Genomic DNA, 26,102 nt, shown 5'->3' on the forward strand with positions numbered 1-26,102 from the left:
CATGGACAACCACCAGGTGGCAGCGTACCTGTGACATCACAATGCAGAAAGTGCACATTAATAGAGTCCTGCACGGATACAAAATTTGTATCTGCATCCTATCCACAGACGTGGTCTATGGATATCCATGGATATAAAGCAGCTATCCACAGTTTTGCAGGGCTCTAGATACAAAATTTGGATCTGCATCCATCCACGATCTGCAAACATGGTCAGTGGATATAAAGTGGATATCTGCAGATTTTCAGAGCTCTACGTATTAATATGTTTCAGAGTAACAGCCGTGTTAGTCTGTATTCACAAAAAGAAAAGGAGTACTTGTGGCACCTTAGAGACTAACCAATTTATTTGAGCATGAGCTTTCGTGAGCTACAGCTCACTTCATCGGATGCATACCGTGGAAACTGCAGCAGACATTATATACACACAGAGATCATGAAACAATACCTCCTCCCACCCCACTGTCCTGCTGGTAATAGCTTATCTAAAGCGATCATCAAGTTGGGCCATTTCCAGCACAAATCCAGGTTTTCTCACCCTCCACCCCCCCACACACAAACTCACTCTCCTGCTGGTAATAGCCCATCCAAAGTGACAACTCTCTTCACAATGTGCATGATAATCAAGGTGGGCCATTTCCTGCACAAATCCAGGTTCTCTCACCCCCTCGCTCCCCTCCAAAAACGACACACACAAACTCACTCTCCTGCTGGTAATAGCTCATCCAAAATGACCACTCTCCCTACAATGTGCATGGTAATCAAGGTAGGCCATGTCCAGCACAAATCCAGGCTTTCTCACCCCCCCCCCTTTTTCCCGGGGGGACACACACAAACTCACTCTCCTGCTGGCAATAGCTCATCCAAACTGACCACTCTCCAAGTTTAAATCCAAGTTTAACCAGAACGTCTGGGGGGGGGGGGAGAGTTGTAGGAAAAAACAAGGGGAAATAGGCTACCTTGCATAATGACTTAGCCACTCCCAGTCTCTATTTAAGCCTAAATTAATAGTATCCAATTTGCAAATGAATTCCAATTCAGCAGTTTCTCGCTGGAGTCTGGATTTGAAGTTTTTTTGTTTTAAGATAGCGACCTTCATGTCTGTGATTGCATGACCAGAGAGATTGAAGTGTTCTCCAACTGGTTTATGAATGTTATAATTCTTGACATCTGGTTTGTGTCCATTTATTCTTTTACGTGGAGACTGTCCAGTTTGACCAATGTAAATGGCAGAGGGGCATTGCTGGCACATGATGGCATATATCACATTGGTGGATGTGCAGGTGAATGAGCCTCTGATAGTGTGGCTGATGTTATTAGGCCCTGTGATGGTGTCCCCTGAATAGATATGTGGGCACAGTTGGCAATGGGCTTTGTTGCAAGGATAAGTTCCTGGGTTTGTGCTGGAAATGGCCCAACTTGATGATCACTTTAGATAAGCTATTACCAGCAGGACAGTGGGGTGGGAGGAGGTATTGTTTCATGATCTCTGTGTGTATATAATGTCTGCTGCAGTTTCCATGGTATGCATCCGATGAAGTGAGCTGTAGCTCACGAAAGCTCATGCTCAAATAAATTGGTTAGTCTCTAAGGTGCCACAAGTACTCCTTTTCTTTTTACATATTAATATGTTGCAATTTGATACTATATGGCAGAGATGCTACAAACCTTTCAAATAATTTTTCGAAGATGCTGCAAAGGCATCGGATAAAATTAATTGTAATTGTAGTAGCAGTAGAAGTACGTTGCCTTTTAGATAGTCATACACTTCAAGGCCAGAAGAGACCATTATGATCCTCTAAACTGACCTCCTGTATAGCACAGGCCACAGAATTTCACCAGTGATTCCTGCATCTAGTCAATCACTTGTGATTGAACTAGAGTGTAGAGTTTTAGAAAGGCATTCACTCTTGAATTAAAAACTCCCACTAATGGAGCATTTATCATATCCCTGGCTACTAGATCCAATGGTTAGTTACCTTCTCTGTTCAAAACGGTGTCTTATTCCCCGTCTGACTTCTGCTGCCTTTGACTTCCAGCCCCTGGCTCTTCTTTTGCCTTTGTCTGCCAGATTAAAAAGGTTCTTTGGTGTCAGATAATGCCTGACTGTGATCAAGTCATTGCTTATGCTCTCTTTAATAAGGTAACTAGTTTGCGCTCCTTTTGTTTCTCACTATAAAGATGGGTTTTCCAGATAACAGATGATCTCTCTTGCTGCAGAGGTGCAAGCAGTGAGTGTAGGAACATCAACAAGAGGCCTGGGATTTATAGGGGTAACATACTACCATGACATAGTGTTTTATTTTTTAGCACTTAGTGTTGCAGCAGACTGAAGCTCTGAATGAGACACAACACCACTGAGCCATTATCTCTATGACTCATGAGACTAGATAAGAGGATAGAAAAGCTTAAATCAAGAACACAGAAATGGGTGTGTGTAAAAGCCCTATAGCAAAGTAGCCAGCCATTATGTTCTGTGGCTGTTTCATTTAGTGATATGCCCACGTTTGGTAGAAATTGAGTCTCTGCAAAGCGACACAGAGGTGTGCTAGCATATGGTGTTCACTTCAAGTCCACTCCACTGTCACCTGGTGCTAAAACCGGATGGGAATTTGAGAAACAGATTTGTAAACAGAAGATGCCAACCCCTGGCAAAATGGAAGTGAGATGTTGAGTCCCTATTGTGTGGCCCCTCTGCACCCTCTCCAGCAGGTGTGCAGGACAGTCGGACCTAGAGTAAACAGCATAAAGACACAGGACAATGTGAACAGGAACATAAAGGGTTGAGTCTTGCCCTGAAGTGTAACAAAGGTGGACCTGGGTGGGTATCAAGCAGAAGAGAATTCCACATGGGGGCACTTGTGAGAGGAGGTCAGGGGTCGTGCACGAGCAGGAGCATATGTTTATTTTAGATACATAAAAAGCCCGATTCAGACTGCTAGGCTCTGATAGAGGCCTCTCTACAGGATAGGGGAGCAGGCAGATACTGGACACAGTGTTCGTATATAATACTCTAAATACTTTTATTGGTTACAATATAAATCTCACTCACTCCACATTCACACCCTAAACATACTGCACCAGAGTCTGAAGATTAGAACCAAGTCCCAATGGCCAGTTGAGGTCCGCTCCAATCAATCAAGGCATGGGGAGCAGGCTTGCACACCTCTTCAAAATTAGGGCTCTGGATCGATGTCTGACTCCAAGTTACAGATGTATATAGATGTATAGTCCATTCCATCATGTCAACAGCCCTTTGTTTCTGTTCACTGGGCCTTTCACCCACAACTCCATCCTGGGCATAATCCAAGGTGTTTCATTTCCCCCAATTTTTGTCCACGGCTCTAACGGATACATTGCTATGACAACACCACCACTGTTATTCCCTTTTCTGCTGATTCTTTATCTTTCCCCTGGACACAACAAATTGTTTCACACGAACAGTCCTTGGCCGCTCACAACCTTAAATCCTTGCTTCTGTTGCCAGCACACAACTCACGTACTCATGTCAAGCGCACTTCACTCACACAAGGCCTCAAATAGCCTATAACGTATTACAACATATTTATATATGTGTATACATACGTGTGTGTGTGTGTGTGAACATATGAGGTTATCTCCCAACAAGACTCCCCAAAGTATATGTACAAAAGAAAACATCTAAGTCATTAACAAACTCACTAGTGTCAATTAAAATCCACTTCCAGACTCAGAAAGTCACCTGCCCCAAAAGAGTTACATGTTCCCCACCCAGGCAGATCCTTGTTCAGACAGGACAAGACGCTGTGCTCATCTGTCCATAACAAGACTAAGTTCTGCGCTCACTGTTGTCAGATTGTAACAAGTCACATACCCGCAGCAATCAACCACCAGCCATGCTGCACCAAGCAGCACAGATCAGAGCTTTGTTCCTCCTGCTCCCAACATACAGGCTATCCAACAGGAGCTGAAGGAGAATCCCCTACTCCCCTGACTGGCTGCTGATATATCCCCTGTGAGTCTCCAGACCCTGGAGGCAACACATGTATGTACGTTCAAGTGGGTCTCCCACACACTGGCCAGTCCATTACACTCTGACAAACTAGCATTTCACTGAATGGATGTATTTTTACTGCAATCTTTGAGAGACCTTTCTCCCGCACCCTCAGATCATCTTATGCATGTACCAAGATTCCCATTTCACCAACATGCATCTGCCCCAGCGAAGAGCTCAGCATGTCCCTGGAACAGTGCAGCCAGAAAGTTACTCAGTTAGCATGCTCTGGTTGGGAACCTTGTGGGCACTTCCGTCTGTTTGCTCTGCCAAAGCAAACCACCCCAGGTACTGAGCCACTGCTAGGACTTTGCTCCTCTCTAGCCATACAGGGGAAACTTTCAGGGCCCACCTCCAGATTCTGCATGCTTGCTTATGCAACAGGCCTGGACACACAGAAGTGAACTGATGCCTATTTTGAATGTACAAAGACAGGCTTTGCCCACACAAAATGGGTGCGAGCCAGCATCTGTGGGTGGGAGATGAGCCAGCTGCCTCTCAAATTCAGGACTAGCTGGAAACAACCTTTGCTTTCTTATTAATCAAAAACCTAGCATTTACCAGAATTTGTGCTTGCTTTGTGATCTGAACTCCCAGCAGATCTACTGTAAATATCATCAGGATGGTGGCTTTTCATCCATTTCTACAGCCCTACATGGGCGTCAAACACCATGGATTTTAAAACACCTTCATATTTCTAGATTATTTCAATCTCTAGGTCTCTGAGGGGTGAGATCAAATACCTGCAGGACTCAAGAATGATACAGGGCCCAAACAATTGGTGACCTGGTTTCCTCCGACATTCCAATTCGTGGGCTGCCCTAGCCCCTCCACACAGAAGATGAAGACACAATATTCAGCGCTGGCAAAACAAGGGAAGGCTGATAATAATGACAGGTCTTTCTGTATCTCATGGGGGCAGGAGGAAAAAGGTCCCCACCATTCCATTGTTCCTATGAGACCGGCTGCGACTGAAATCATTTCCGGCAGATTTCATCCAAAGCAGCAAACTTTGGTCCCAGGGTGTCCAAGAAGTCCTTGGGCAGTTCATCGTCAACAGTGAGCAGGGAACTGAAGGAGCCGCTTATCTCTAGCTTTCCCTCCTCGGCATATATGTGAGGTTGGTACATGACCATGTTCTCCTCCAGGTTGCTGAGGTGATAGAGCCTCTGAGGAAGGGAAAGGGAACACATAAGAAAACAAAATCTCCCTGGAGACTCCGTCTTTCACACCCCTTTGGAAACCAGTGGGATTCATCATAAGTAGCAGGTCAGCAAGAAGTCCCATGGTGATACTATAAGAAATACTCGTCACTCCCACCCAACCAGCCAGCCCCTTTAAGGCACAGTATGCAGACAGGCACATCGGCTATGCCAAAGAGCGCCCTGGGAGCAGCGCTGCAATAGAATAGCACAGGGAAGCTATCATAAGAAATACAAAAAGCATGAAAAATTACAAGTTCCCCCGCCAGTACAGAACGGAAAGAGCAAGGAACCTGGCTTTACCTATGCACCTGCAATGGGAAGCACTGCAGTGCCCAGTGCCTGTCCCGAAAGGAAAAGGTGCACATGTGACGGACAGACAAGTGTCCAGGTAACTTGTAGGTGACCAGAATGGCACAGAAAGAAGTGCTGGAGACACGAACTCTTCAGCAAAGGCTCAGAGAGCGTTGTAAGTAGCCCCTCCTCACACTCCCCCCACTTCTGTACCTTGCTCCTAGCCAGGGGTTTGGATTCTGCTGCGAGTTAATGCCCGTTTTACATACCCTAGCCCCTTTTGCCATTCCCGGCAGGTGTGTCTCCCCTACGAGCGGCTTCAGCCAAAGTGGAAAGTTCCCACGGCAGCCCGTGCTCCACAGCCAGGACCCACGGACAATACCACGGCGTTCCAAACCAGCCATTCCCTACCTGATTCAACATGTCACCCGCTGTTCGTACCATCTCATTGCGGGGTCTTCTGTGGAGTGCTTCCACGTGCCTCGAATACTGGACCCCCTGAAAGAGAGACAAACCCTTGGACCTCGGCAAGGCCATAGCCCCTGCATCAAGATTTTACAAGTGTCATTCTGGTCTGAACAAATTCCTCGGCACTCACTGTATGGTATAGCCATTTCTCCTGTGCATGTGTAACCCACACACCTCCTAGGTGTGGTGTCCTGTCCCATCTAGTGGCACCAAGACCACTTCGACAGAGAGGGGTAAAAATGAGTCTGCTCTACAGCCTTAGCTAACAGGCAGTTGGCTTTTAGCTCATGCAGTAGAGGCTCATGTACTAAACTCCAGAGGTCCCCGGTTCGATCTTGCCTGCTGATGACAGGGGTCTGTCGGCGTTACACGTGTCTTGTCTATTTAGATTGCAAGCTCATCTGGGCAGGCACCATCTGCTACACTGTGTTTGTACAGCACCAAGCACGATGGGGCCCCAGTCTTGGTTGGTCCTTTGGGACGACTATCATAAACATGGTGAATCAAAAGAATTCACTGCATTCCTTTTAGTTAAAGACACCAAAGGCAGGACCTGATCCTGCCAATATTTACTCACACAAGTAGTCCTTACTCACAAAGGCCTAGTGTTTTAAGTGAAGTTTACCAACTCAGGGTTATGCTATCCAAATAAAGGCGTTATGCTTTGCATTTTTTTTAACCTGTCCCCAGACAGAGATAGTTTGTGGAGCCCATTAGTGAGCATAACACAGTGAAAGGCATTCTACTTACATGGGAACTGTGGTTGCCGCTTACTGGTCTGGACTGGACCATTGTGCTGGCACCCTTTAAAAATTAAAAACAGGGAACTGTTGCATGATTCCAGGAAAGTTATTAGGGGTAAATACAGGGGTCTCAAACACGCGGTTATTTCCTGCAGGCCACCAAGCTCCCCCGGTCTCCCTCCCTCCAGCGCACTGCGTCCCCGCTCCTCTGCCTGTCTCCAGGCACTTCCCACTGCCAAACAGCTGTTTGGCGGCACTTAGTGCTTTCCAGGAGGGACGGGGGAGGAGCAGGGAGCTGTGTGCTCAGGGGAGGATGCGGAGAAGAGGCAGGGCAGGGGTGGAGATTTGGGGAAGGGGTTGGAATAGGGGCAGGGAGGGGGTGGAGTTGGGGTGGGGACTTCGGGAAGGGGCTGGAATGGGGATGGGGAAGGAGTGGGAAGAGGTGGTGCAGGGGTGGATCCTCATGGAAGGGGTGGAATGGGGATGGGGCCGGGGGCAGCGGGGGCGGGGGGTGTCAGTGATGCGGCCCTCAGGCCAGTGTACTAGTCCTCATGTGGCCCTCCTGGTGATTCGAGTTTGAGATCCCTGGGTTAATAAAACCCACCACAGTTAACCTCTCATCCCCCCCGCCCACCCAACACCCACACACACACAAAATACTCTATGCTAGTTTGTAGAGTGTACTTACACATAGACCTTGGTCACAGTGTCCTCGACTGGATGTAAGGGAGGGAGATGGTGCCATTACATTTACATCCTACAATGACAAACAACAATCTCACATTGCTAAACTATCCGGCTGGACAGGTAAGAATCTTGTAAGGGGAAATAGTTTTATTCTGAATGGAGACTAATCTTGAGAAACGTCAGCCTCAGACAATGATCAGTGACTAAGCACAGTGCTTCGAATGGCAGTGCAATCTCATTTTAGTTAAAGGTTTATTATTTTCAAATAGGGGCTGTCTTAAGTTATTCTTTTCACTGCGGTTCATGTCATAGGCCGCGTGTTAGGCACATCTGTGATGTTGGCAGACCAGGTGCCAGCTCATGCCAAAGCCCCACGTCAATTCACTTGTGTATTAGTATTGATCAAAGTAATTGTTAAATGTATAAGAATGTATTTGGTGTTTAAGCATTATGAAAATGGGATGTTACATGCATTTTTTTAACTTATCTGTAGCCTGTTATAATGTAATAGCAAACATTTACATTGTAAATACCCCTGTAACTAAATAACCCTTCAAAGAAGCTTTGTGGAATGCTAATGAAGGACTTTAACAGAAAAGTGCTAATTTCAAAGCAAGTGGCCATAGTATGTGATGACTGGAGGTCAATGACTCAAAATTCATTCCTTACTCACTGTCAGAGGAAAAGCCCAAATGGGTAGAGACACTGTCAGCTTGTTTTGTGTCAGAAGCTATTAAAGATGGATTCAAGAAAAGATCCTTGATCTCTGGAGTACAGAGAAGTGTACCAGATGCAAAGCAGAGATCGCCACAGACTAATGAGGAGAGGCTGAGGGAACTGGGATTATTTAGTCTGCAGAAGAGAAGAATGAGGGGGGATTTGATAGCTGCTTTCAACTGCCTGAAAGGGAGTTCCAAAGAGGATGGATCTAGACTGTTCTCAGTGGTGGCAGATGATGGAACGAGGAGTAATGGTCTTAAATTGCAATGGGGGAGGTTTAGGTTGGATATTAGGAAAAACTTTTTCACTAGGAGGGTGGTGAAGCACTGGAATGGGTTACCTAGGGAGGTGGCAGAATCTCCTTCCTTAGAGGTTTTTAAGGTCAGGCTTGACAAAGCCCTAGCTGGGATGATTTAGTTGCGGAGTGGTCCTGCTTTGAGCAGGGGGTTGGACTAGATCAGTGGTTCCCAAAGCCGGTCCGCCGCTTGTTCAGGGAAAGCCCCTGGCACGCCAGACCGGTTTGTTTACCTGCCGTGTCTGCAGGTTCGGCCGATCGCGGCTCCCACTGGCTGCGGTTCACCGCTCCAGACCAATGGAGGCTGTGGGAAGCAGTGCAGGCCAAAGGAAGAGCTGGCCGCCCTTCCCGCAGCCCCCATTGGCCTGGAGCGGTGAATCGTGGCCAGTGGGAGCTGCGATCGGCCTAACCTGCGGACGCGGCAGGTAAACAAACCGGTCTGGCCTGCCAGGGGCTTTCCCTGAACAAGCGGTGGATCGGCTTTGAGAACCACTGGACTAGATGACTTCCTGAGGTCCCTTCCAACCCTGATATTCTATGATTCTATGAGACAATCTGGGTATCCTGAGAAGACTTTTGGGAAACTGGCGGTGTGGTTAGTTGACTATAGAATTGGCTGCCAGTGTTGTCTTTGGTGTATGATCTGGAGTACCTATTGATATGGGGTAAGTGACTGGTCTCTTGGGACTGGGAGCAACCTGATGTGGTGTATTTTTGATTTGTGACCTTTTAATCACAAAGTCCAGTTTGTCTGGGTGGCAAGATAGACTGGAGACTCTATGGGGACTGTCTATGACTCCATGGTAATACTGATGGTCATTTTCCTGCCACATTCTGCTGAGAAAGGGAGGAGTGTTCTGCTCAACACCAAGTGACAGGTGACATGAGTGATAAGACCAGGTGGTTGATAATCTGGGCAGACAGGTATCGAGTTGGCAGGATGCTCACAATAGGAAGGTGGATACATGCTCAGTTGCTCACCTGAGACAAAAAGTTTTCACTCTCTTCATTGTACTTGATTAAAGTCTGGTTGCCTTCTTCAAAAGGGAGATTGGCTTGGCTTTTCCTGCTTTCAGACCCACGTGAACACTGCAGCAGAAGACAGCCTGCCACTGAAACAGGAAAAGAATGACCAGAATTGCCACTGACACCTCACAGCCTTTCAAAGCAGCCCCACAGGCACCTCACTGAGCTCTATGAATATAGAGATCAGATTTCAGATCTTTTTTATTCTGAAACATGAATGAATGAATGGTGACATAGAAAACATCAGACTGGACTAGACCAGGGGTCCAGCTAGCTCAACATCCTGTCACTGACAATGGTCAGCTCCAGATGTTTCAAAGGAAGGTGCAAGAAACCCCACAACAGGCAATTGTGGAGTAACCTGCCGCTATGGGAAATTTCTGTCTAATCAACTCTCCAACAGCACCTACTATGAAGAACTCAAAGAAGACCCCACACCACAGTTTACCCAGGAATTTACGGATATCATCAAATCCTTTCCCCAAACAACTTCAAGAGAAACTCTACAAACCCATCCCCAGAGAACCCACCACTGGGACCTTCTGCATGCTTCCCAAGGTACACAAACAAGGGAACCCAGGCCAACCCATCATATCTGGCAACAGTACTCTCAGTGAAGGAATACTGAGACTCCTAGAAACCATCTTCAAACCAGTCACCACACAAAAAGACTTCCTCCAGGACACAACCAACCCACAAACTCCACAACATTAACAATTTCCCTCAGGACCCCATCTTTGCCACCATGGATGTCACTTCCTTGTACACCAACATCCCCCACAATGACAGCATCGCTGCCACTGGACAACACTCAGATCTCCAACCTGAACCCATTGCCAAACTCATCCATTTCATCCTGACCCATAGCAACTTTACATTCAACAACAAATGTTTTACCCAAACCATAGGAACAGCCGTGGGTACTAGGATGGCTCCCCAATATGCCATCCTCTTCATGGGCCACTTGAAGAAGAGTTTCTGGACAAATGCATCAGAAAACCACTGATAAACCTAAGATATGTCTATAATATTTTCATCCTCTGTATAAATGACTTAAACTCGCTCATAGATTTCCACCACAACTTCAACAGCCACCATCTGTCCATTATACTTTCTTTGCAACACTCCCGCACTAGCATCAACTTCCTGGACACCAGAGTCAGTTTCAGCAATGGAACCCTACAGACAACTATGTACAAGAAATCCACAGATTACCTCCACAAATCTAGCAACCACCTCAAATACACCAAGAAAGCTGTTATCTACAGCCAGGCACTCAGATACTACAGAATATGCTCCAAGGAGAAAGTCCAGGATATACACCTTAACGCACTGAAAACTGTCTTCACCAAACAAGAACACTCCACCAGAGAGGAGGATCACATCGTTGAACCCGCCCAGAAAGAACCTGCTTCAATACAGAAATAAAACACCCTCTGACCACACAACCCTTCCTGTCACCTACCACCCATACTGGAATCCATAAGAGGCATCAAATAACTACAACCCATACTCAGTAGGACCCCATCCTAAATTAAATCTTTCCTGAAAGCCCTCTTCTGGCCTTCAAACAATCCCCCAGCCTCTCCAAGCTCATCATCAGAAGAAAGATCCCCACAGACTAGGACACACCAACTCACAGCTGCACCAGACCCTGTCAGAACAGATGCAAAACCCACAGACATATCTCCGCTGCTGCAATGATCAACCCCTACCTCCACTGATATCATAATATGTCGTATACCTCATTCAGTGCACTAAAATGCTCAGTAATAACACTTTTCACAAATTTCAGAGTGGTAGCCGTGTTAGTCTGCGTCAGCAAAAAAAAAATGAAGGGTACTTGTGGCACCTTAGAGACTAACAAATTTATTTGGGCATAAGCTTTCGTGGGCTAAAACCCACTTCATCGGATGAAAGCTTATGCCCAAAAAAAAGGGGTTACTTTCACAAAGTGATCACGCTATACCTGACTTCTCAGTCCTCATCTGCGAAGAAAACCTGCACAACACCATCTAAAGACAAGCCTGGGAGCTTTAATTCATAACTTTGCTAGACACTAAAAATCATGGATTGAACAGAGACACTGGATGTATGGTTTATTAAAACAATCTCTAACCCACCAACAAAACCTACCCCACTCCCAGTTTCCCCCACTTTTCCTTTCCCCCTGTGATGGGAGGTCCCTTGAAATCTGTGTTAACTTAGGCTAAACAATCTGTTCCACCTTGTACTTAGCTGTGACATTCCGTATGTTTCCTAGACCTCAACAAAAGTTCTGTGTAAGGTCAAAAGTTCGGCTCTTTCACCAACAGAAGTTGGCCCAACAAGAGATATTACCTCATCCGTGTTTTCTCTCTAATATCCTGGGACTGACAGAGCTACAACAACACTGCATATCTATTCCCAATTAATTAGGGCTTGGCGAATGCCAAAAGTTTTATCCTTATACGTTTTAACTTCATCCAGGAATCTTCTCACTGTCCTTATAGGTGCCTATATTCTACTGAAACTTTCTCTCTCCCTACAGAATTCTTCTTGGCCTCAACGATATCAGTGGCAGTGAGTTCCAGAGGTTAACTACATGCTGTAAAAGAGAGAATTCCCTTTTATCCATTTCAAGTGTCCTGCCTTTCCATTTCGTTGGATGTCCCCTCATACTAATATGAGAAAGGGTCAGCAGGAGCATGTGACATACATTTCACACTCCGCCTTCATCTCATCTCCTCTCTAAAATACGCAGCCCTGAGCTTTTCACTCTCTCCTCAGATGGAAGACTTTCCAGGACTGTTCATTTCCACTGCTCATCTCTGGACCCTTTCTGTTTTCATTATATTTTTGAGACGAACACACTATTCCAGATGAAAGTGTCCAAGCTCTCTGTGTGATGCCATTGTAGAACTGACTGTGTTACTCTCTAACCAACTCTTCATACAGCCGAATATTGTTTGCTTTTCCGATCATGACTGCATGCTGACCCAGGTTTCCATTGAGCTCTCCACAATAAAGCCCAGGTCCTTCTCCTAAGATGCTACAGTTAATTTAGAGTGCCCCCTCCCCATCCATATGAGCCATTACCCTTCATTTGTCAGCACTGGATATCATCTGCCATTGTGCTGCACATCATGGCATTTCTGCCAAATCATTTAGCAGACTATTCTCTTGGTTGCTGGAGATGAAGACTGCAGTGGTCATTACACGAGCACAGCTATGGTTCCCACTGCAAGGCAAAGGTGGCTCCAGAATGTAATAAGACTACTGAATAGTGGTGACACAAAAGAGCAGTTATTTAGTTCCACCGCTACAGCACTCACACATATTGAGAGAGTCAAATGGCCATTTTACTGCCACTTGTTTCGTTTAAAGGCAGGTGCAATATGCCACATATTAATAGGTTGCAGCTCCCATGAGGTCTTATACCCAGGTGATGAGTAAGTGAGGGGTAAATTTTAGGAGGTATCTTGCCTAGAAATAACAGGAGAGCTGCCAAAATCACAGCAATGGCGCCAAGACTCACTGACACGGAGTTCGGTTCTTCACATACACGTCCATCTGGGCAATGGCAGAGCCTCACAGACAGATTCTGCTTCATTGAAAATCCCTGCCTGTCCAGAATTAGGAGAGGCACCAAATACTTGCCACGTGGGAGGCTTCTCAACATTAAAAGTTCAACTGAGTCACCTAAAAGAAGAAAGGCAAGAACTCCTGAGCCTTACATAAAAAAGCAATAAACAGCCTGAAAGCACAGTGTTGATGGAGGAGTGGCTTTTTTCCATTTTGAGCCCTTCTGAATTATACAAACTGAGTGGGGAAATTGATTGGAAGCACAAAGGGACAGAATGTCAGTGAGGTTAGGTTCACTATTTGGTGTTTAATTTGCACACACCGCTACCCAGACAGCGAGCACAAAGTGGATAACTGCATGTGCCAGTTCTTTAGTGCCTGCCTGTACCTGATAACGCTATCCAATAAAATAGATCACTTTCCAATATGTGTAATGCTTTCAGTTCCACAGTGACGGTGTCAATGATCCCAGCAGAAAACTGTTTCTTGCCATATGTGAGATTTTAGAGGCCTCAAAGCAGGAAGTTGAATGGTACAAAATCCTATTGAGCCTATAATCATGGACAATTGTATTAAAAGACAGATTCTGACCTCAGTTTACTCCAGTGACTCCACTGAAGTGAGAGTGGACTTACTCTGAATCTATTCCGAGGTAGGAGTGCAGAACTGAAAACACTGAAGTGAGAATAAATAACAGATGGTAAATATGACTATGCCTGTGTTAAACGGTGACAGGCTGACGAAGTGAGCAGGGGTTTCACAGCGTGTGTTGGAGGAAGAACTTACCAAAACTCTTTCCTAATCTCCAGTTTTGCTTTATATTTTTTGAGTCATCAGCGAGTTTAAATGTAAAAGGACCAGAAAACGGATGGGAGTCGTCATCCTCCGCCTTTACGATGAGAGGAGTCAGTCTCGCTTTGTCACAAACTTCCAAGGAACGTGTAACTAATGTTGGCATGCGGTCATTGGTGTCAGACAGATAGAGCAGAATGGTACCAGTGCCCGTCTTTGGCGGGACGCCTAGGTGGAGAAAACAGAGCTTGGCCAAGATATTGGCAAGAGTCTGACATGATTCCCCCACCCAATTCGTTTCCTATTAGTCCCTGTATAAGTAAATACATTAGCAAGATGTAAGGACATTAGGATTTTCTGTACTGATCCTCCACTCAGATTCATGGTCAGTCATTTCATAGTGTGTCTTTGACCTGAGAATATGCTTTATTAGTAATAATCAATTCGCCAGGAATAATCAATTAACCCTTGATACTTCTGTCAAGTAGATACATATCATCTTCCTCTTCTTCTTAGGGGAGATACCAAGGAGTTAGATGCATTTCCAAAGGCACACAGCAAGGTCACAGTCAGGACTAGAACATATCCTCTCTCTCATTCCCCCAATCTCCTGCCCCAGTTATGAGATTACAGAAGGAAGTACAAAAGGAAGGTGGAGGGTGCAGTACTTAGGACACCTGCTCTGCCATAGATTTCTTGTGTGAGCTTGGACAAGTCAGTCCATCTCTGTGCCTGCATTCCCATCAGTACATGAGGGATTGTAGCACTGCCCTACCCTGTAATCCATCACCTGTACTGCAGCAGATTAGTGTCTGGGTGAAATCAGAGGTGTCGATTGAGACCTGCAATGCCCTACCTCTCCCCCTGTAAGATCCCAACACAGTTACAATCATCTGAGGTGCCTGAGCTGACAGCAACCTTGTCTGCTAAGCGAGGGTAGAAGCGGGCCGTTCTCACTGAGGGGGGCCTCCACTTGTCACGTTCCCTTGGTCCTCTAGAGCTCAGATCTGGTGAACTTTAGGGCACAATACAAGTCTGACCTGTTTTCCCAGGTGCTCACTTGAGGCACTGATTAGGAGACAGAGTAGAGCTCATTTTAGAGCAGGAAGGGTTTAAGCGGGAGGGTGTTGGGAAATTTCTTTTCTTTGAATGTTTATTTGCCATATTGTGATGGTAGTTGTGCCTTTATCCTTCACACATGTGCGTGGAGAATTTGACAGGAGTCACTGAAAATCTGATCCTCCGAATAAATATGCAAATGAGCAGCATTCTGGATACAAAACAAGCAGGGAGTCCTGAAAAGACAGACTTAGGGCTAGTCTACACTGGCAACACTAAAGCCCTGCCCCGGCAGCGTTTTAACATGCCTGGTGTGGTCGCGGTGCAGCGCTGGGAGAGAGCTCTCCCAGCGCTCTAAAAAAACCACCTCGATGAGGGGCGTAGCTCCCAGCGCTGGGGCACTGTTTACACTGGCGCTGTTAATTGCCAGTGTAGACAAGCCCTTTCAGACACATATCAACAACTGAAGACCTTATCACTGTGCAACTGACTTGAGTATCCCCACTCTTCCTCTACGGGGACTATTTTTCCCTCTCTACAGTGATGCTAACACTCACAGCACATACTCAGAAACTGTCTCATTTGCTACCATCTGAGCAGAAACTCACCATCATCTATGGCATGAACAATGATGAGGTAAACACTGTTGTTCACATAGGAGGATTCCCGATCAAGTTCTTTCACAGCAGTAACAATGCCAGAGTTCTCATCAACAGTCACCCACCCTGACGGATCATGAACTAGTTTGTATCTGAACAAAACAAGACAAAAAACCCAAGGCCACACAATTATTTAAATGTCTTAGGCACTCAAATAAAAGCTCCATTACATCTCCTGGTATCTTTTTAAGCCTCAGGTATTTCCACTCTGGGACTTTACTTTTTTGTTTGTTTGTTTGTTTAATGTTTCTTGTTGATGAAAAGTGATGAGGTGGGGTGGCTTCACTAGGGACTCAATTTTTTTTATCAGCCAAAACATTTGCAGTGTAGCTGGTGGCAATGCAAGATTCCCCACACCAGTGCTAATATGCCTCACCTAAGAGCCTGGAGGGACCACTGTTAAGGGTGAGACGATAGTTTAGTCTCCATTCCAGTTCAATTGTGAGGAAGTCAATGGGAGTTTTGACCAAGCAAGCACTGTATGATTTGAATCATTCTTTTTACTTTTTCAAAAGCAGAACTAGATATTTCCTGTCTAAGGACTTGTTTACACTACCATGCGCGATCGATCTAAGATACGCAACTTCAGCTACTTGAATAGTGTAGCTGAAGTCGACGTACGGAGATCTACTTACCGCAGTGTCTTCACTCACTCTCCCGTCGACTCCGCTTGCACTCCTCATTCTGGTGGAGTACCCGAGTCGACAGGAGAGCACTCAGTGATCAATTTATCGCATCTATACTAGATGCGATAAATCTACCCCCGCTGGATCGATCACTGCCCGCCGATCCAGTGGGTCGTGTAGACAAGCCCTAAGTCTGGAGGGTTGGCTGTATCCAGTCAGTCTAGTGATCCAATATACAGTTTAGAACAGCTGCACTAAGTAGAGATTTCTTTGTTAAAGTTAAAAAGCTCTTTCCTTTATGTTCCTTAACAATTTCCCCAGCTCAGAATTTATAGTGTCTCCACTCACTTTATCTTATTTGGCACCACATCTGGATCTACAGCAGAATATACTCCAAGCCTTGTCCCAGGCTTCACGCCTTCTTCTTTTTGAAAAGCAAGCGTGGGAGGGTGAAATTCAGGAGCATCATTTGTGTCTAGGACTTTCACAGCCACAGATGCACTAATGGGGAATACAGGAGGGCTCCTCGGTTTTCCTTTATGACACGAAGATAAAGGTTCTTCGTTTTCAACAGAAATGACAAGTCTCTTCTCTGAGTCACCTTCATAGTCCACAGGCTGCAAACCCCAAAGAGAAGCTTCCATTAGAAATTATGGCTTTTCCTGTGGAAAGATCATCTCTCGAAAAGTGAGAGCAGTAACTGATCCCAAATTACAAGCAGCTCCAACTACTAACATTGCAATCAATCTGTACATGCTCCAAAATGCCATATTGTAACAAATCCATGGCTTCAGTAACATTACCTTAATGAGACTTAAAATGCCCTCATTTGTTTCAGGATCAGTCTCAATGATGAACTGTTCCTTTTCATTGCCTTTCACTATTTTGTACTTTGCTCTCCAAGCAGGTGTGTTTGGAGAATCTTGATCTTCCACCTGGAGCCTTAACACTCCTGTCCCTACTTTGCCTTCTGCAATTTGCAGCTGATACTGAAAAAAAAGAGGATTGTCTCAGCAATGTCTAACCAGGAATCATCACATTGAACTAGTCTATCAATCCAGGTTCCCATCACACTTCCAAGCCCTGAAGATCCACTTCACAGAGGCCTTGTTCCTCTGCCCTAGCTTTAGGGTCCTACTCCTTGGCAGTGCAGCTCTAGTGTAGACACAAAACTAGGGCCTCTCCTACAGCTTCCTCCAGGACCCCATTCCCCAGGATGGCAGCGGCTCTGTGGATATGGCCTGAGGTTGAGTAATCTCTGAAGATCTGGGTGGGGACATAATTCTGCACAGTGTAAATATCTCCATGATAATAGTTACTTCCATCAGATTCTGTATCTTCTGCTGGTAATTTTAATTTTTTGTTTAGGGCTCAATGATGCCTCCCTTACTCACACAAAATAGCATTTTACTCTGCAAGCTGACTCACTTATATCAATTAAACTACTCATGAAACAAGGTCCTACTCAATGTGACTAAGGGTGGTAGAATCTACACTTGTATCCTAGAGCTTATCTAAAGCACCATCCATTGCCAGAGACCATTGCAGCTTCTCCACCCCCATGTACCCCACAGTGCCTCTCATACCATTTGAAACCACACATAAATACAAACCCTGTTACCCATTTGGAGTGAACAAATCACAATGGCTACAAAGGACCATAGAACTTAACCAGCATGTTTTACCCCCACAAAGCCCAAACCTCACGCAGAAACCTGCTGGAACAGGTGCATTTTTGCTCTATGCCCTGAAGCTTTCAAACTCTAGCAAACAATCCTGGGAGAGTGAATTACATAGGCAGAGGTCTGCCATGGCTAAGTCTTAGTCAGATGTTTCTTTTGTGCACTTTGTGGCCACTGCAGCAACGTAAGACCCTTTTCTCCTGGTCTGCACCTTAACTTCTTAATACCCACACATACCCTGTCAAGCCTCCCACTTTCATTCACTAGAACAGGCAAGTTACAAAACCAGTTTTAACCTTTTCTTATTAACTGGACTAGAACCCTAAAATCCTCAGCTGACTCATAAACTTTTCAGATTTCTTTCCCCAAAACCAAACAACAAAGGAGGAGACAGCAGAGGGGAAATGGAAACAGCGTGCTGGTTGCAGATTGGGTGGCTATAATTACTGTCAGCTCAGACTAAAGTCATGGCTTCTTCTCAAGCAGAAGAGTATTTCTGGTCCCTTAGAGGGCAGGAAGCCTGCTTCAGGAGAAGAATTCTGGACTTCCTTAGTTCTTGGACGAGGTAGCCTCTCTCCCAGCCTCAGGTCCAGCAGAGAACACATTTGATGCTTTCCAGATCCACAACAGTGGAGGATGCATTGTTAAACACAAATAACATTGAGCCTGCATGCCAGTAGGTTGTAATCAGCCTGGTAAAACTCGTAACTCAGCAGAAAGAAAGAAGAAAAAAAAACAAAGGAAAGGGAAGATCCTGATTCTGAAACAAAACAATAAGCACCCAAACTGGCCCCACTCTCCTCAAAATCACTCTGGGTTTTTTATAAAGCCCTCAGGCTAGGCTGTGCACTATGCTCCTTCCAGAGTCTTCCAGGAACTACGTCTACCTAAAATAATCTTTACTCAGAAACCAGCCTAGATACATATCAACACGTCCAGTTCACAAACAAGGTTCTCATCACACATCAGATCTTCCTCAGACTAACTCTGGCCATAAGTTTGAGCTCTTTTCCAGAATTCTAAGGTAATTGTTCATTAATCCATAGCCCTTTTAACAGTCACTTTCCTTTAGGCAAGCTTGGTTCATTGGCCCCACTGTCATAGCAAGCCCCCTCCTGAGAGCACCCTGCTGCTGGTACTAGAGAGAGTTTTATCCTCTGAACTGACAGTAGAAACAACTCGGCAAAACTTAACTACTACAATGGGATATACAGAGGGTTCATAAGTAGCCAGGGGTACAAGGCATTATGGATCACAACCAGAATTGTTTTATGTAAGCAGTTCACAATCAACATTTCCGGTTCTTGGCTATATTAAAATTAATTGACTCTATAACATGCATTTGAGAATGTAAACCCCACACTGGCACTGAGTGGATTAACAAGAGCCTGGGAGCTGGAACCAAGAGGGGTGCTAAGTAGGTCAATTAGCAGATCCACCTGGAAAAGAGTCAGGACTGAGAAAACTCAGAGGGAGAGCCAGGAGAGAGGAGGCTGGGAGTTCCTGCTCTCTGAGAATGGTTTGATAGAAGTCAGGAGAGAGGAGAATTGGGAAAAGCTGCAGGAGGGGAGTTAGTCTGTGTGGTGCATCTCAAAATGGAGGCAAGATTCCTGGGAGGCAGCGCTGGGGTGTCAGTGTTCAGCTGAAAAGTAAAGTACCAGGGAAGACCTGTGAAGGACGAACGTTCAAGCCTGGGAGAGATGGAAGTGAGTCAGAATGTACTTTTGGTTTGGGATTTGGTGAAGAACTCCAGGGAAGAATCCTACAAGCCACAGCCCTGAAAGAAGCGGGTGCCTGAGAGGCATGCAAGTGTACAGTGAGCGCAGAAAGGGGCTGGTGGGAAAAGTCTGTGGACAGGCTAAGATTGGAAGTGGTCCTGGGGAAGCAGCAAGGAATCTGAGTAGATGGAGCTTGGCTGCTTTCTTCAGGGTCCCTAGACTTGAACCCAGAGAGGAAGGAGGGTCTTGGTTTCACACTGGCCCCCAGAAAAGGTCCTGGAGACCACGTGTGGAAGGACTACTTTGTTAGGACTTGGGACGGAGACTTGGCTTGAGGCTGCCGCTCCGTTGTTTATCAGACTTTCTGTTACTCCAGAAGGCATGGGACTAAATGTGGCCTGGCCAGAGGGCTGAGTCACAAGAAGACTCAGACTGCTGCAGGGTCGGAGAGGCTGTTGGTAAGGGGTAACAGATGAGGAGAGCCCGCTATGCCATGCCCAGCCAAAAGAGGGCGTGACAGCAGTGAGTCCACTTTTCTACAACATGTAAATTCTGTTTTAATAGCACCTAATTACAGAAATGGCACAAAAACTTTTAGAGGAGCCAATATCAGTACACGGGAATCCATTGAAATTGATGACATCCTGTCAATTGTCTTCCTGTCAACACTTATGAGATTTCTATTGCCATTCATAGATGCCGAGGCCAGAAGGGACCATTCTGATCATCTAGTCTGACCTCCTATATAACAGGCCCAAAATAATTCCTAGAGCAGATCTTTTAGAAAAACATCTGATCTTGATTTAAAAATTGTCAGTAATGGAGTGAATTGTTCCAATGCTTAGTTACTCTCATCAATAAAAATGTATGCCTTATTTCCAGTCTGCATTTATCTAGCTTTAACTTCCAGCCGTATCATCCCTTTCTCTGCTAGACTAAAGACTCCATTATTATATACGTGTTACCTCAGATAGATACTTATAGAATGTAATCAAATCACCCCTTAACCTTCTCTTTGATAAGCCAAATAGATTGAGCTCCTTAAGTCTATCACTAAAGGCTGGTTTTCTAAGCTTTTAATCATTGTCATGGCTCTTCTCTGAACCCACTCCAATCTATCAACATCCTTTTTGAACTGTGGGCACCAGAACTGGATACAGTATTCAGGCAGCAGTAACACATTGCCAAATATAGAGGCAAAATAATCTCTCTACTCCAACTCGAGATTCCCCTGTTTATGCATGTCATTAGCTTTTTTGGCCACAGTGTCGCACTAGGAACTCATGTTCAGCTGAGTATCCATCACAACCCCCAAATCTTAGTGCTGTTGTGTTAATAACCCACATCCATATATACTTTAGCTTGATCTTGCAAGGTGCCAAGCACTCTTAATTTGCCATTGAGCGTATTCGGCACCTGGCAGGATTGAAATTTCCTCATCTTGGAATGGTTCAGTAAAGTAGCTGCCCTTTTTCCTTACATTTTCCTTGGTAAACACAGGCAGGTGGTTGTTTGTATCTTCAATGGCAATGTTAACTGTTGCAGGAGATGACATTTGTGGGGTACCATGGTCTCTGGCTTTGATCAGAAGTTTGAAAGAGCTGGCAGTCTGAAAAACAAGTTAATTAACTTCCAAAATATAGGTTAGGAAAAAGTGTCTGGTCATTGCTACAAAATTGATCCTTTAAACTATTTATACTTGTGAATCTCTCCCTACTCCACAGATTCCTATATGAACCTAAATTTACACATGGCAAGTATATATCATATTATGTACTTCACCTGATAATCCAAGCATCCTGAAATCACTATCAAACCACTGGTAGGATCGATGTTAAATCTGGGCTCTTTCAGATTGGGTGTCTGTGTAGTAAGAGAATAGGTCACCCGAGAATTAGCCGTGTCTTCTTCATCTTTGTCAAGGGCTGTCACTTGGAAAACTGGCTCATCTAGGATGACGAATTGAAGCATTTATTACACGAGCTCACTACTGACAGGGATGTGCTTGGACCTAATGACCTTTATCCCTCTCTACTACTTCCCCTCTCCCCTCATTACCCCAGGCCTTCTGCATATCCAGTAGACTCCTCTGTGCCTCCACAAATTCTCTCCACATTTGGACTGAGATTTGCCACTTATGTTTCTCTCCCTCTGCAGCTCCTGCCTCCTCTCCCGCTGTTATAATTACTCTAGCTCATTTAGGGACACAAATTTGAAGGAGAGATCTATACTATAAAGATATTTATTGAATTTCTGTATTTCTTTACAAAACATTCATTAGTTTCTAACCTAGCAGTGCTGCCAGCCAGCCTCGCACTGTGTGTTCACATCACTGTTCTTTCCAAGCACACCGCATTCTGTTTTTTGTTTATCATCTGGTTCATTAGTGGAACTGGAAAAGGTTCAGAGATGGCTTCCATGCAAGGAAAAAACTACAAATATTAGGGCTGCTTAGCTTTGAAAAGAGATGACTGAGGGAGGATGATAGAGATCTATAAAATCAGAAATGGCGTGGAAGGAGTGAATAGAGAAGTGTTATTTATCCTTTCAAACAACACAAAAACCAGGGGTCACCTGATGAAGTTAATAAGCAGCAGATTTAATGCAAACAAGAGGAAGTACTTTTTCACATAATGCACAACTAACCAGTGGAACTCATTGCCATGGGATGTTCTGATAGCCAAAAGTATAACATGGTTCAAAAAGAACTGCATAAGTTCATGGAGGATATGTCCGTCAATGGCTATTTGGCAAGATGGTCAGAAATGTAACCCCATACTCAAGATGACCTTAAATTTCTGACTACCCAAATCCAAGAATGAAAGACACGATGGATCACTCCATAATTATCCTGTTCTCTTCATTGCCCCTGAAGCTCTGGTACAGGCCACTATCAGAGAAATGATACTGGGCAAGGTGGACCATCATATCACCCAGTATGGCAGCTTTTATGTTCTTATCTGTAAGGATGAAAGGGTCCAATCCTCCAACATGCTCAGCACCTCCTGTAAGGAGCAGGGCCCTATCAGCTTCCAAGTCCTACAGCAGAAGTTAGCCCACTAAATGCCTGCCAGGAACACTGAAAGCTCTACTGCTGAAAATGACTGTGTAACATATGGAGATAAGGGATATTGGAATTATGTACAAAGGATCTAAACCTGTTCCCACTAATCAATGTGAATTTTGCCATTGACATCAGCAGTGTACGACCTGGGATTTTTATTTCCAGGTTGGAGCTGGCCCTGTCTACTTCCCATCTCTTTAAGTTCTCTACAATTTTGTGCAAGTTTTGACTGATAAAAAGGTACCAGACCCAAGGACTCTGGAGGTTTTGCTAAAGATATTTGGTGTTTATGTATAACGTGCTACCATTGTGTATTTAAAGTTAATGTAGACAATAACTTTGGCATTATAGCTTCTCAGATGCAAACTAAGACACTTCATGCAGGGCTTTCATTATGAACCTTCTCTGGTCTAGGAAAATAGCTGACTTTAAGCCTCAAGCTTTGCAACACCATTTAAGCTGCATGATAAAAATGACTCCCCAAACTGCATTCCCTTTTTTGCTGCATTCTTGACAAGAAACTGATTTCAGACCAATTCTTCCTTTAGGTAAGACTTAAATCCGATTGCCATACTGCAATCAGAGGTGATAGTAGCAAAGGGATTACTATAGGGCCCAAGCCTGAAAACAACAGCATGTACCATGGTACTGAAGGCAATGTGATAATGATAGTCTGTAGGTACCTGTTATTAGGTGATTACAGAATTTGGACCTGTCTGTACATTACTTATGATTCCAACAGAAATGGAAAATTGTTCCTTCGATCCCTAAACCAATGTATATTGGAATAAAAACTATAGATGAGGAAAAAAACCCACAAGCCACTAAAAATTGCTTCTTTAGATAGCACTTACCTGTATTGTGGTTTTCTTTTATAGTAATGTTAAATTCCTCCTTGGGAAACTTGGGTGCATTATCATTAATGTCTTTAATCTTAATAATGAAAATTAAAGATCTGTCCACTATCTTCCCAGTCACTCTATGTGCAACATCAAAACGTATCTGAGTAATGGATATCAATACAGAAACAAAGTTAGCCATCAGAATTGCACAGGAATAAACAAGGGGAAATAGGTTGCTTTTTATACTGAATCAACCATTCCCAGTCTCTATTCAAGCCTAAGTTAATTGTATCCAATTTGCAAATTTAATTCCAATTCAGCAGTCTCTCATTGGAGTCTGTTTTCGAAGTTTTTTTGTTGAAGGATAGTCACTTTGAGATCAGACATCGAGTGACCAGAGAGATTGAAGTGTTCTCCAACTGGTTTATGAATGTTAGAAATGGTGTAGATTGTGGACCAGGCTTGGCAGGCTTCTTTCTGGCCCATTCAGAGTTGCTGCAACTATGCACCAGCTTGGCCTGGGTTCCTCTCCACACTGTGCTTATGGGGCAGCACTCCAGACAATAACTCATGTGGTAGAAGAGGGCCCAACTCTACATCTGGAGGGTGGTTCACAATGCCTAGCCTCCCTGCATACAGAGGCCATCCTTTGGTTATGGTACCTAAACACTGAGCTCTGACATCTGCATACAAGTGGAGAAGGAATTTTCTGTTGACCAGTATCAATTCTTCCTTCAGTGGTGAGCTGGAGCCGGTTTGCACCAGTTCCCTGGAACTGGTTGTTAAATTTAGAAGCCCGGGACAACCAATTCTAAAAGGGCTTCTAAATTTAACAACCGGCCAAAAGTGGCACCTTAGGCACCGACTCTGTGGGTGCTCCGGGGCTGGAGCACCCACGGAGAAAATTTGTTGGGTGCAGAGCACCCACCAGCAGCTCCCCGCCCCACGCCCGGCCCCAGCTCACCTCCGCCTGCTCCCCTGAAAGCGCTGTCCCGCTTCTCCACCCCCACAGCTTCCCGCGAATCAGCTGTTCACGCGGGAAGCCTGGGAGGGCTGAGAAGCAAGTGGCAGCTTCACGCTCAGGCCCAGGGAGGCGGAGGCAGAGCAGAGGTGAGCTGGGGCGGGGGGTGCGAGGAGGGCCGCCTGCACCGCAGCAGGGGGGGAAGGGGGGGCAAGGGGAACTGCTCCCCGCCCCAGCTCACCTCTGCCACCCTGGACCTGAGCGCAACACTGGCGTCTCAGCCCTCCCCGGCTTCCTGCGCGAACAGCTTTCTCGCGGGAAGCCAGGGGAGTGAAGAAGCAGAGCAGGGCAGCGCGTTCAGGGGAGGAGGAGAAGGCGGAGCAGAGGTAAGCAGGGGCCAGGCATGGGGCAGAGAGCTGCCAGTGGGGGCTCTGCACCCACCAGATTTTCCCCGTGGGTGCTCCAGCCCCAGAGCACCCACAAAGTCAGTGCCTAAGGCGCCACTTTTGATGTGATCAGTCGGGAGAGCAGCTGCTCCCCCTGCTCCCCCCCAGTTATGCTATCCCACCCCTAGGAGCCAGAGGGACCTGCCGGATGCTTCCTGGGACTCCCCACCTCGCCCCCTGGCAGGTCCCTGGCTCTTAGGGCCAGGGTGGGCACCCACTACGGTGGCCCACGAGACCCTCCTGCCCAGTTATGGGGGCAGTCAGGGGACGAGACGGGGGGTAGATGGGGCAGGGGTCCCGGGGTGGGGGGTGTCAAGGAACTCGGGAGGTTGGATGGGGCAGGAGTCCCGGGGGGCGGGGGTGGGCCACGAGCCCCTTGAGGGGTGAAGAGGGAACCGGTTGTTAAGATTTTGGCAGCTCATCACTGACTTCCTTTATACATCAGCAAAAATTTGCTTCCAGAAACAGTAACAGTGCAATAGGATTGTACTACAGGCCAATAGTTTATGGTTTTACAACTCATACTTTGCTGCTAGAATTGATATTTATCATGAGGTGTACAACAAGAACCTTAGACTTCAGGACGTTTGTTCAGCCATGCTTCCTTAGAACTGCTTATGCTGCTTCATAGCAATACCACTGTAGCTATGCAAGGAGTAAAATTCTGGGTTTGCAGAACTTCAAGCATGACACAAAGGCTAGACAATGACACTGATCAATGTTTAGATAATTTAAGCAATTTTATGGAGATCATTGGCCATGCAGATATTTATTGACATATTTATGGTAACTCTTATGATATTTATTATCATAAGCGTTAAGCTAGAAAGTAACAAACAAATACAGACTTGAATTTACTACTGGATTTTCGCCTTCACATGAAACATTTAGCACTAGGAGAGTAATTTAGAGTTGCCATATGCTTAACTGTTCTTCTAAACTCTATTTACCTTAAAATAGGGGGTGTTCTCTCTGTCAACGGTACGATGTACGTACACATGTCCTTTGGCATCGTCTCCTATAGAAAACAACCCAACCTCAGGAGATTCATTTACACCAGGTCCACTGATTAAATATCGTATGGACATATTATATGACACATTGTTGAACAGCTACAAAAGAAATGGAGTATTAGTGAAATGCTAACTGTATCATAAGGATTAAGTTTCAGCACCAGGATTCAAAGGTTTTAAAGAAATACTGCTAAAAGTTCAGGACAACA

General features: G+C 45.4%; 1 protein-coding gene across 1 annotated transcript in view; it reads right to left on the minus strand.

The window, feature by feature from the left end:
* Positions 1-2,997: 2,997 nt before the first annotated feature.
* Positions 2,998-26,102, minus strand: part of CDH26 (cadherin 26) — a 35,637-nt gene continuing 12,532 nt past the window's right edge. Inside the window, exons 4-17 of the mRNA XM_084645794.1 lie at positions 25,831-25,992; positions 23,486-23,633; positions 21,350-21,516; positions 21,048-21,176; positions 16,971-17,156; positions 16,516-16,784; positions 15,491-15,633; positions 13,818-14,051; positions 12,933-13,148; positions 9,423-9,553; positions 7,428-7,496; positions 6,747-6,800; positions 5,940-6,026; positions 2,998-5,201 (exon numbers count right to left, since the gene is read on the minus strand). Coding sequence (XP_084501920.1) covers positions 5,010-5,201; positions 5,940-6,026; positions 6,747-6,800; positions 7,428-7,496; positions 9,423-9,553; positions 12,933-13,148; positions 13,818-14,051; positions 15,491-15,633; positions 16,516-16,784; positions 16,971-17,156; positions 21,048-21,176; positions 21,350-21,516; positions 23,486-23,633; positions 25,831-25,992 — 2,187 coding nt within the window. The 3' untranslated portion in view covers positions 2,998-5,009. The remainder of the gene's footprint in view (positions 5,202-5,939; positions 6,027-6,746; positions 6,801-7,427; positions 7,497-9,422; positions 9,554-12,932; positions 13,149-13,817; positions 14,052-15,490; positions 15,634-16,515; positions 16,785-16,970; positions 17,157-21,047; positions 21,177-21,349; positions 21,517-23,485; positions 23,634-25,830; positions 25,993-26,102) is intronic.

The sequence above is a fragment of the Lepidochelys olivacea genome (genome assembly GCF_965140295.1).
Source record: "Lepidochelys olivacea isolate rLepOli2 genome assembly, chromosome: 13".
NCBI classification, from domain to species: Eukaryota; Metazoa; Chordata; order Testudines; family Cheloniidae; genus Lepidochelys; species Lepidochelys olivacea.